General features: G+C 41.5%; 1 protein-coding gene across 1 annotated transcript in view; it reads right to left on the reverse strand.

Annotated features, from left to right (window-relative positions):
- Nucleotides 1–1,228: 1,228 nt before the first annotated feature.
- cdh13 (cadherin 13, H-cadherin (heart)) overlaps nt 1,229–12,489 on the reverse strand; it is a 244,259-nt gene continuing 232,998 nt past the window's right edge. The window contains exon 15 of the mRNA XM_070971981.1: nt 1,229–2,928. Within this exon, the coding sequence (XP_070828082.1) occupies nt 2,921–2,928 (8 nt within the window). The 3' untranslated portion in view covers nt 1,229–2,920. The remainder of the gene's footprint in view (nt 2,929–12,489) is intronic.

A 12,489-nucleotide genomic window follows, 5' to 3' on the forward strand; every position in this document is an offset into this window, starting at 1 on the left:
CAATATTAACTGTCATTAGTATCAGCAGTTTTATCCCCAAGTGCTATTATTTTACACTGACATGCACACCAGAAAGAATATTGAAATGGAAAGCAACTTTTTGCTTTTATTTAAACAGCTTGGAATTGGGGGAATTGTTGGTTTCTCTGTAGATAAAAGAGCTTGGTCTGTACCAGCTCTATATGGAAAGTGTCCTGAGACAACTTCTGTTGTGATTTGGCGCTATACAAATAAAATTGAATTGAACTGAATTGAACTGAATTTAAGTAGGTTTCTCAAAAGGCAGTTTTCACTTTTCCCTTTTTTCCTGTTTTTTTAGTCATTTTTTATGGAAGTAATTGTACTTTTACCCAGGTATAGATTTTCAGTACTCTACCCATCACTGTCAGTATGTTATTACAACTACGGGACAGACAACCTAACAACACTACTTTAATTCCAATTAAGCTCAAAAATCACATCTGTACTTTGTGCAGCTCAGTGTTTTGGAAATTCAAGCACTGATATCACGGCCTTCAGCTCATTCATGCATTTATTTTATATGAGTCAGGAGTGAGTTACGTAAGTCTCTGAACTCCTGTGTCACTCAAAACTCCTCTTCAGTACTGCTTATTCAGAACGCTGTCAAAGAGCCTCAGTCTCCAGCCACTCTCATCATAGCTTGTCTGCCCAGTTTTAGTGTCTGTGCACTGGTTTCCCACAGGCCAAAGTAGCTTTTAGAGTCAGTGTTGAGATCTTATCGATTATCTTAAAAACACACATAAATATGGTTTATGTAACTGACCTTTCTGTTCCCTGGGAGCTGACTGCACCTCGAGGTGTTTGGGCAGAATATTGCTTTTAGCCTAAACTCAGACTAGAGTATTTACTGTAATTCTAAACTATGTTCATAAATTGCTCTGTAATAATTGTTCAGTTATTTACATAATAACTCAGCTGCTGATATCACACCATGCTGAGTGAATCTATAACCAATACAGAGAAGCTTTGGACCTGAGCATTGTTGCTAAATGATACTAGTTACTTGAAACTTATAACTATAATAATACAAGAGTGGTATCTATCTTCTCATCTAACTTGTGGCAAGAAAGCAAATAAACTATTCCTTCAGTGGGATCGAATGAGGTGCAGAATTGTACAGATGTAAATGGCATTTACGTGTTCACAGTTCCTTTCACCAGGGACCCAATAGCATTTCAGTACACATAATTTTGCAAAACAGCGGGAATTTTCAGTAACGGCTTTATTAAATTAGTGCAAAAGACAGACATAACTCATTCAAAATGTCATCTTTTTCCTTTAAGGTGGCTTTTTCCACACGAACCCACACACACTACGTTCTTCTGATGAGCGCAAGAGAAAAAGCTGAACTATCCACCGAACCACAGCCTTAGTTTTCTTCTTACACATCTTCTTGTGACTTGTAATTACAGATGGAGAGAGAACAGGAGAGGGCAGAACTGACTGGAGACAAAATCAAACCGAAACACGTGGCAGTCGTCAAAGCAAGACTCCTGATTCTGCAATTAATCACAGATTTCAAAAATAACAAAGAAAACAAACAAGAAAGCAAAAAAAGATGTTACAATAAAATAGCCAACACATCAATACCATTAGAAATAGTTCCTAAAATTCACAGAAAAAAGGTTTCCTCTTTTTATTTACTCACTGTGTGGGTGATCAAGGAACTTGCAATCAAAGTACATAAGTTAATCAATACTGTATATTTATACAATGGTAAAAAATAAAATATTTATATAATAGTACTTTTTTTTTTTAAGGTTTACACCGTTACTATAAAGATATACTGTTTTCCACTCCATGACAACTAATGCAATGAAAACAGAAGTAAATCGAAGAAAGGACTCCAGAGAGCTTCTGACTTTGAAGGCTTCTGGCTACCACCTTGCCCTAAAAGACTACAACCATTTCAGACAAAGAAACAGGCTTTGTTCTCTCCACTTAAAGAGGGAAATGAGATCAAACACAGTCTGTGACGAGAAAAGAAAGAAACACATCAAAAAGTCAATGCTCTTCCTCGACCAGGACAGTAGCTCAGCCTTCGCAGTGTTCGCTGGCCCAACAAGAGACACAGAGAGGTCGATGAGATAGAGGGGTAGACAGGGAGGGAGAGGCAGACAGATAGGACGATATCTATGCATGGGGGAGGGTGAAGGAAGGAAGGATGGACAAAGAGGGAAAAAGAAAACAGAGGTAGCTATGAGAGGAAAAAGAGGGAAGAAGGAAAAGAAAGCTGCAGAGGAAGCGAGAGGTTTCAGATGAACTGAGGGAAAAGACCAGAGGATTAAGGTGAGGGCCAATGTGAAACTCATCTATAGCTTTTGTTTTGTTACAATATCAATGTACATGTTGTTTCAAGTATCTCCTACGCATGTGGCACGGTGCCATGAATGCTGCTAACATCCAGTGTTTGTCTGCCAGTGTAATGGTGCGATGCCAAAATGCAATACAATAAAAACTGTAAAAAAGAAATGGAACAATCGATGGCGGAGGAAGTGCAGAGGGAAGAGGAGAAATAAACTCAGGAGAAGATAGAGGTAAGATGAGAGAAGACTGGAGTGGGGGGAAGGACAGATGGAACAACCAAAGTGAAGATGAAGAGAAGGGGACAAGAGTGAAAAGAGACACGAGTGAGAAACTTTTAAAAAAGCTCTGAGGGGTGTTATACAGCAGTTGTGCCGGTGGGAATTGTGTGTAATCTCATGTTTGATTTGGTGTGGTGAGAAGACTCTTTCTTCTCCTCCTCCTCTTCTTCTTCTTCTTCTTCTTCTTCTTCTTCTTCTTCTTCTTCTTCTTCTTCTGCTTCTTCTGCTTCTTCTTCTCTCCTAAGCCTGGGTTGCGTGGGGGAGTCGTTGCTTTTCAGTGTTGCAAAAAGGGCTACGGGAGGTTTCAGCAGAATCTACAGGCCTGAAAAGGATGGGGAGGGAATGTGTGGGGAGAAGAAAAGAAAAGATAAAGTCAAGGTCATCACTTAACCAGATCATCTGCGGTCAGTTACAGAGGACAGGTGATGGAAACACATCATTAAATATTCAGTGAGGGCAAAACAGAGAAGTTAGAATTGTTAGTCAGACTGGCTTTAATGTGAAAGTCCACCCTGAAACTGTGTCAGCGTGTAGCACACTCAACACCCTGGACAGTTCAATCAATATGGCTGAACACAAGCAACTCTCTCCAAACCTGAGGTGCACTGAGCTTTTGATTTATCATGCCATTAAGAGACACTTCCTGGAGTGGCTGCAGCCAAGATTAATTGGCTACTGACTGTGTACTTGCAAATGTTTAAATTTTTACTTCAGAATGAGTTCAGTTTACGGTACCAAGGACACGTTCAACAAAGAAATCCGCGCTGAACGGAGATGAGAGTCTGGTTCGAGTCGTAAACTTAACGAGAGTCTCGCAGAACATGCATGTGCTCATTTGAAGCGATGCCGGGTTTTCCCTGGTGATACAGAGGTTTGAATGAGCATCGGGTAGTCTGACATCAGTCTGATACAATCGCTCACAACATGTAACAAACACACAGTCAAATGAATGCACACAGCATGCACATACACACACACACACACACACAGACAGACACACACAACAGTATGAAATGTGAGAGTTTATTGATCGTCTCTGCAGACATCTCCTCCAAGTCTGCTCCCTCTTTCTGACGCAGAGACCCTCCTCACTCCTGCTCGCCAGTTTGCTCATTCTCATCCCTTTTTTCTGTCTACTTTTTTTTTAATCTGTTTTCTGATATGACTGGATTGGACAGGGTACAGCGGGCCCCTACAATGTCCCTAACCTCTACTTTAGGACAATGCAGGAGTCAAACGGTGAGACAAAACTGAATGATATTTAAGTGGTTACACAGGTCGATCCACTTGGTACCAAACTGCTCAGTGCGAGTTCAGGAAAAGGTCACTCTGCTTGGACTACACTCAGATTGTGCTGTGGATATGAACAGTCTGGGTCTTCTAGGTCTTTCACATATTATCCACAATTTTATTTTTCTATTGAACATTTCATGAAGTGAAATTTTCAATTATTGTGACAACCAAATTCATAGTTTTCACTTTAAAAAAAAAAAAAAAAAAAAAAAAAGGTGGCACAAGTAGTAACACTGTCGCCTCACAGCTAGAAGGTTCTGGTTCGATTCCCGCTGTGGGCCCTGGGGGCGTGTCCTCCACCATGCAGGATGGGCCATTCCAGGATGGGTCAAATGTGGAGAAATAATTTCACAAAGCATGGTGTGTGCATGTAGTGTGTTCATGTGATGCAGTGATAATAAAGAGTACGTTTCTTCTTCTTCTTCTTCTTCTTTTTTACATTTCTCCCACCAGTGGTGAATGACACAGACCGCTGTGATGTCACTGTCACTAATTGACGGTCATATAACAAAAACAGTGTCCTCTGCTTTTTGCATTGCTAATGCTCGTCACATGCTCTGTGTAGCAGATTCACTGAATGCTCTTTGAGAACTCAATCCCTTCTGGACTGAATCTGATTGAGCGTGGGTTCATATACCAACAAGACAATGGAGTACTGGAACTGATGGACTGGCCAAGTCAAAGTCTGGATTTGAATCCTATTGAACAAATTTGAGATTTGGTAGATTCAAAGGTTGATCGCACAAAAGTTTCATCTAAAGCAGGTCTGTGGGAACAGCTAGAAACTATTTGGAACTCAATAACAAAAATGACTGTTGAAAAGTAGATAAAAACAGTGCCAGCAAGAATGCAAGCTGCTATCAAGGCCAAAGGAGGCCATACAGTACAAAATATTATGTTTTTTGGTTATTATGTGTGGAAAAAGGACTATTTAGTCGTTTCACTTTGTTATTTGCAATAACATTTTTAGTTTTTGAAAGATTTCTAAAATATTTGTTTTCTTGTTTTTATGAGAGGTGGTCGAATAAATTCGTTAAGCACTGTAAATCAAAAAGGTTTACACCTCACATACTAGTTCTCACACAGAGAATAGTTTCACCAAATATCCAACATGGTAAATACCAGGTGTAACTGCTGTGATTCCTAATTTACACTAACTAATAAACTGACAAAGCTAATGTTATGTTAATGATGATATATTGTGCGAGCTGATATGAATCATATTAGAGACATCTGACCCCACACTTAAAGAAAATGCAATTTAACAAGTGAATTACAAATGTAACATTATGTGAAGATCAAATAACATCAGTAGCTTAGTAACATAATATTTCCCACTCATTTTAAACTGCTTGAAAGGAGGCTACTAGCTCTGAAACACATCTGTTTCTCCATATCTGGACAATGTAAACCTACGTTTTCAAGTAGTGACAGCTAAGTGTAATATTTTGTTTCCTCCCCTTAAACTGACGTTTTCAGAAGTTATGTAGCAGCTTGTTACTCTGCAGTGACCTCCCGTTTAAATCACTGATTGCTTTTGATTTGACAGTGCTAAAGATTTTCCCCATCAACAGATTTACACATTATTAAAGTCTTTACTAAGACTTTTTTTTAAGAATGTAGAACAGATTTCAATTTATTAATCCAGGACTGATAAATAACAGATGAATCTGTTGTGATTATGTTGGACTCTATATTGTTACAATGATGTATAATGAGACAAATATGAAATATGAAAGTGACTGCAGCATTCACAGTAAATTCTGTAGCAAAGAAAGTGATCGCAGTCGCAGTTTATGCTTCTGACGACTGTGACTGTGTTTAAGTGCACTGTGTGTGCAACACCTCCATAAACAGATGCAGTGGTTACAGATCAGGTCTAAGAAATGCGTAGTCGCCGCACACATCCAAATAGCACAAAAGGCAGGTGCTGGACCGATATAAGACGGCAATGAAACAATGTCTGATGCTTTACTTAACAGGCTTACCTCTAAGCTTTGCCTTTTCCTGATAATACAGCGAAATGCATGCAGCAAAATGTGGTGTAAAACAACCAGTTTCGAGGTGGCAAATTTGTCACAGCTAGTGATTGTTTCTAAAGGGTTTACTGTTGCTTTGTGCTCCCTGTGTTTCTGTTGTTAGTGCATGAGTGGGTCGCACTGGTGCCCTCACTGTTGGTGGTCACAGCTCTCGTGCGCTTTGTTCGGTGAGCTGGCAGCCAGACGAACTCATCGTGCATTTCGACTGTTGACATCCAAATATGTCTTTCTGTCTTTATCCTCCCCCCATCTCTGACTCTCTACATCTCTCTTTTTCTCAATGAGATTAGGGAACGGTCTTGATGAATGCGAACTATAATTTTTCCAGACATTCTGAAATGAATTGGACAGTACACTTCAAAAAATTCTGAAGCGATCGAAACGCGCCTGAATGGGTGAATAACTAATAGGGTGGGCGGGATGGAAGGGGTGGGGATGGGGCCAATTGATTTTTCTTTCTCTATTGTTTTTCTTCCACTCCCCCCTTTCACTTCGCTCAGGCCTGAGTGTCCCCACCCCCCTCCAAAATGAAATAAAAGTCAAGAAACACTTGAAGGCAATCGAGACTCAGATATTGGTTTTTGCAAATCTAATGAGGCTCCGGCAGCCCTATTTCACCTCACATGAGGAACTGGATATAAAAGAGGCAATTCTCCCCCTCTGGCTAAAAAGTCAAGGCCCTGACATGAAAATACATTGCAAATCAATTCACCTCAGCTCCTGTGCAGACACAGGCACTGAACTGATAGGTCAGGAACAGATGAAAGAGAGTATTAGATAGGAAGAAGAGGAAGTGAGAAAGAGAGGGATGAACAGAATATAATCACTATACCTGAGGTTGGCTGGGTTCTGAAAGAGTCACTTTACGTTACAGCTAGTGGAATTAGTCACAATACCACGCTGTGCTCCTCTAGAGACTCACAGAGGGAAGTTTTTATAATGATTCCCACCACATTATACTTCTCCTTGATGTACGTTTGTAGCTGTGGTTGGTGATGTATAGAAAACTCTCAAACATGGACGCCCGCACATATACATACCCTGCAATGTGAGGTATGAGTGTGACATTTATCACAGCCTGTATAATGTTTTCACATCCTTCCACCACTTGGAAAATGTCCCTCATAGATGGTGTAAACAACCTGAATTTCCTGCATATGCTGTATATAAACAACCCCCTCTGTCACTCTCCTGTTCCAACTCTAGATGAAACACAGCTACCTGTGCCAGAAAATGAACCTATTTGCATTTCACAGCACCAGATAGAAAGGAATACATTTTGGCTCAAACCCTTTTTCCGCCATGTATAAAGATGACCTAATGGGGTATCACAGCGCTTCACTGATGTTGACTTATCTTACTGTCTCCGCTTATTGTAAGTGTCTCTGGGTAAAAGTGTCAGCTTAATGCGTAAAATGCAAATTTAACAAGCTGCGGGAGGCGAGGAAGAATCAAACGGGACACTGGAGGGAACAGTAACTGTTTTCAGCCTTTCTAATTGCAGGGAGGAGAGAAGTGTGACAGTTGATTAGCCCAGGTATGTCACGGCTGCTAGACAAAACAGCGGCATTGCAGCATGAAGAGGAAACGTTACGGAGGAAGACAGAATCTGTCAGGGTAACACTGACTCTAATGAAACTTAATAAGCCTTTACCAGCCCAGAATGCAATGATGAATGAGTTGGCTGTATGAAAAATATTTTTTTAAATGAACTTGTCAGTGAAAAAACATGATGAATAAAATTATTAGATGAAGAATTTCATTTGTAATGGATTATAAAGTATATTGTTTTAGATTCAAATGATGTTGTTGGGAAAGTCACACATAAAGCTTGAAAGCGTCCCAAATTGCACGTCAGTGTTAGAAGCCTGATTTTAATTGCAGTCTAAATATCAGTTTGAGAGGTCTTTATTCAAATGCTACAAGGGCTGATATTTATACGTAACATTACCAGTCTGTGCGGGCTGACATAGAAATCGGACGCTGAACATTCATGTCGCCTCATCGTGTTGGCAACAAACAGCTTAAACATTTTCTTGACTTTCATTTTTGGCAACTTCAGCTTTGGAGCCGTAGTCGCTGTATATCCCTGTACAACTGTTCAACAAATGTACCAGCAAATGTAGCAACAAGTCATTCATAATACATGAGCAAAACACGAGTGCAGTCTGCTGCTACAACTTTATATTCATAAACAATTTATGATGCCTTTAAGCATCACTTGCTAATGATCAACGAATAATTCATATATATTCAGAGAAAATACGACAACTTTTCGAGTATCTAAAATGCTAAACTGCACGGTTTACATATTAACGCGAGGTAATAATGTACTAGCAATGGATTTCTGCGTTCATGAATCACATTGCTTCCATTAATCAGTGTTTACAAGTAGAATAAGCAACTTGGTCAAAGGCTTTTCTCTTAAGAAATGATACACCCCTTTGCATGCCCTTCATATTCAAAGCTCAGTTCAAAAACCCTTCACAGTTTGATCTGAAGGCAGAAACAACCCTTACACCACACACATCAGTGGCACGAGGTCTCTTCAAAGGGAGCTGTGAAAAAGCCATATTTTTACAAGAGTAAATAAGCCCCTAAACATCCTGTCTCTATAGCTGGGAGGGGATTAGTGTAGAGCTGTAGAAGGAAAAGGAAAAGTGGCTGTCAGAGCGAAGCGAGGGATCAGAGAGGAGGAATAGTGCGGACTTAAACCCCGGGAGGATGGAGGTAAATTAGTGGCATCTGGGCTGGGAGTTGTTTGTTGTGTTTAATGGTAAATGCTTTGTTTTTACTCCGCCCTCTCTCTCTCTTGCCCTCTCTCTCTCCTTTACACTTTGAATTACATCATTACTCTTGCTGAAATTACAGAGACACACAAGGGAAGCAGTTCTCTGCGGTGGATTACAACTGCAGACAAATCTGCAGCGGACGCTCGTAATTCTGCACGGAGAAGATTTTAGCATGCAGTTCGAGCTTGTGGACCTTTCTAAATTGAGCAAATGCAGGGTGAATTGGTGCAGTGTAGGATGTAATGGATGTGTGTGTGTATCTGTGAGAAGAAGTAGGAATAAGCCAAATCACACTCAGAGGAAAAACACAGTCATCTTCAAAGCGCAGCGATGTCCGCACGACCTTTATGTGTAAAATACACATTATTTGCATACTGCCCAACCAGCCTACTGCCTCCAGCCATCATCCACTTTGAGGATGAGCGACAGTGAGGCTGCTGCAGAGACAGTGCATGTGCTGTAAAAGGCACCTCAGTACACATGTGCACTGATAGGGGGCAGTGTGGTCATCTGTTTTGGTTTTCCAGCTAAAGCGGAGCTTTCCTGCTTGTAATTACTTCTAAAATTAGGAATCATTCTTATGAGTAGCTGTTCTTTTTTGTGTGCATCCGCACACAAGAATCGGAGCACGTACTGACTGCACACAGTTTGCCCAATTAGGCAGTCTAATCTCAGGTGAACAATGGCTGCTGTGACATGGACATTTAGCACCCTGGATCTGAGCGCGTCTGTGCTGGTTTTTCTATATCCACAAACATTTCCTTTCACAGGACGGCGGGATAATAATGTAATTGTTCACAACTTTGTGGTAATTTGTGTGTGTATGGGTGCGTGTGTGTGTTTGTGTGTGCGTGGGATGGATGTGTGCGAGAGTCTGTGGCACATTGATCTAAAAAAGAAAGGCTTACCAATGGAGGGGAGTGAAAGTAGGCCCCTGCAAAGCCCTGGGATTTATCTGCCAATCCAGCAACAGCAACAAAGGCCTCGTAAGCATTAGAAGACACCGTATACAGTATGTTGGCACTCTGCGCACACAGGCACTCGCTCCCCCTTCCACTCTGTCCTGCAGGTTTACATACATTATTTAAGGCACTGAAAAGCAACCCCAGTGGGTGTTACATGCCTGAGAGCTAGGACAGAAAACCAGAGAGGACGTGGCTCTACTTTTGGCAGTGCTGCTAGGCTCAGTGCTGCTGATGGAAAAGAGCGTGCATGCTTCAGGTACAGATGGAAAGGTGTGATCCGACGGACGCCATTGTCAGCGGCGGCACAGTTCCTGACCATATTAACAAGCAGGCTTCACAACCCACACATCATTTCAATTCTTTTGGCTTCCAGTAGATCCGCACAACAAGAGAAAATCTGTCCGTGGGGGAGAAATGATCATCCTCTTCAACAAAAATCAACTCGTTTCATCCATTCTCTTCATTCAAGTGTCATTTTCTGTCATTTTTTGTGTGTTTGCAGAAAATATACAAGCTTAAAGGTACAAGGTGAGAGAGCATTTTCTGTTTTCTCTCTTTTCTCACATCCTCCCTCAGAAACACATCAACACTGGATACACAGAAATACATCACCCACAGTCCAAACACACACACATGCACACACAAAATGCAAGCTGCTGAGATTGTAGAGATGACCTCTAAACAGAGAACAACTATCTGTGGTTCATGTCTTGTGTTACGTAACTGATGCTTCAGACACAGAGACAAACGACAACCCTGTCTTGTACAAAATATATTCAAACTGAAATTTAATTACTGCTCAGGTGCTTTTTCCATCCTTGCAGTATGGCGTCACATGCACAGACTTGAAGACATGGGTTCACATCTTGCTTGTTGTGTTCAGGTCAAGTTTTTCTAAAAACCATGGTATCCCTTCCTTTCCTGATTTAAGTTTGCTTTGGCAACTTTGGCATGTTTGGTAGGTTTTTCTTGCAGGTGGGACATTCCAGTGTACGACACTTTGCTTCTTCTATCCACTAAAAGCAGTGTATGCTAAGCAGCTTTCACATCATAGTCTGAGGTTAAGGTTAAGTCTAAGGTTCGGTCATCTCAGGCTGAGTTTGAGATGCAGCAGAGATTTGTTTGAGCTCCATTTACAATGACAAATCTTTCCAATGATTGAAGTCAAAGAGAAGCGTGTTGGGCTACGTTGACGACCCACAATTGTGATTTGTCATATGTCCAATTTATGCTGCATATTTAACTGGGGTGTTAATAGGTAATTTATCCATCTAACCCTTATTTCCTACATGTCTGAGAGTGTAATATTCAGTAGAAATGTAATCAGTGTAAATGCAGTTTCAGAAATGTATCACCTACAGAGGTGCATTCCAGCCAGATGTTGGAAAGGTGCAAATGATCAAGACGCATACGTAATCTTTACCCTTCCTATAGTGTTACTATGTCAGTAAGCAGAAATAACCGCTTCACATCCTCAATCTCTCTCCTTTTCCTGTCACAGCTTTGACAGCTTCGCATGCATTACCACCTCCTTCCGTACCGGAGGGGTGCTGACTCTGACTTGCATGTATCTGAGAAAACCAGGATGGACTGTAATCACGTACGTGATCTCGCCAACAGCGACGCATATTTTACTAAGTGTAAATTAAAGTGTTTCACATCTTATATGAATTTGATCCATATATGAGACACTTGAAATGGAAGTGTAAATTGGACCCAGCAGTGCCCACTGTGGGAACCACTGGTTTGCACTTCTTGTCAGGATCTGCGGTTCCCCTCCTTTTTGTCCTGTTGTCCTTTCCCTTTCCCCCTGTCTCTTGTCTGTCTCTCCCCTGTCTGTCTTGTGTGTGTTTTATTGCAATTACTCAATCAAGACCCCTGTGCTGACACAGCATAAAGAGGCTGACCTTTCGCCAAATATTCGTTGATCATCTGCTGACCTTTGTGGTGTTGTGATATTTTTGCCTCGTCTGCTTCCTGCCTTCCTGACTCCTGCTCTTTGGGCCCAGGGCCCGTATTCACAAAGCTTCTCAGGGTCCTCTAAGAGAGCTCCTAACTTAGCCTTTAGCAAGGAATCTCAGCTTGAGAGTGATTCAGGAAGTGTCTCAGAGCAACTCAGAGCAAGGAGGGCACACAAACTTTTATCTTAGTGAGGAGCTGTGGTTGACCCCTCTGCTAGGTATGACGCAGTCTTCTAAAAGCTGTGATTGGTTACAACAAAAAGGGAAGAGGACAAAAAAAAAAAAGATGCACTCCGCGCTCCTTGTAATGAACGGACAGTAAAATCAACCGATCATATAACTTGGACTGTATTAAGAAATGTGTAATCCATCCATCCATCCATTATCTATACTGCCTATCCCTTTCGGGGTTGCGGGGGGGAGCCTATCCCAGCTACAATGGGCGAGAGGCGGGGTACACCCTGAACCGGTCGCCAGCCGATTGCAGGGCCACATGCAAGGACAAACAAACATTCACACTCACACTCACACCTACGGACAATTTAGAGTCATCAATTAACCTAATGAGCATGTTTTTGGTCTGTGGGAGGAAGCCGGAGTACCCGGAGAGAACCCACGCATGCACGGGAAGAACATGCAAACTTCACACAGAAAGGCCCCGCCTGACCCGGGGATCGAACCGGCAACCTTCTTGCTGTGAGGCACGCGCACTACCTGCTGCGCCACCGTGCAGCCCGAAATGTGTAATCATGACATTAATTTTATGTCGTGATGATGAAACTCAGTAAAATTAAATTAATTGTGACACAGCTTCAAAATGTTTGAACGTACCT

Source organism: Chaetodon trifascialis, chromosome 10 (assembly GCF_039877785.1).
Source record: "Chaetodon trifascialis isolate fChaTrf1 chromosome 10, fChaTrf1.hap1, whole genome shotgun sequence".
In the NCBI taxonomy this organism is placed as follows: Eukaryota; Metazoa; Chordata; class Actinopteri; order Chaetodontiformes; family Chaetodontidae; genus Chaetodon; species Chaetodon trifascialis.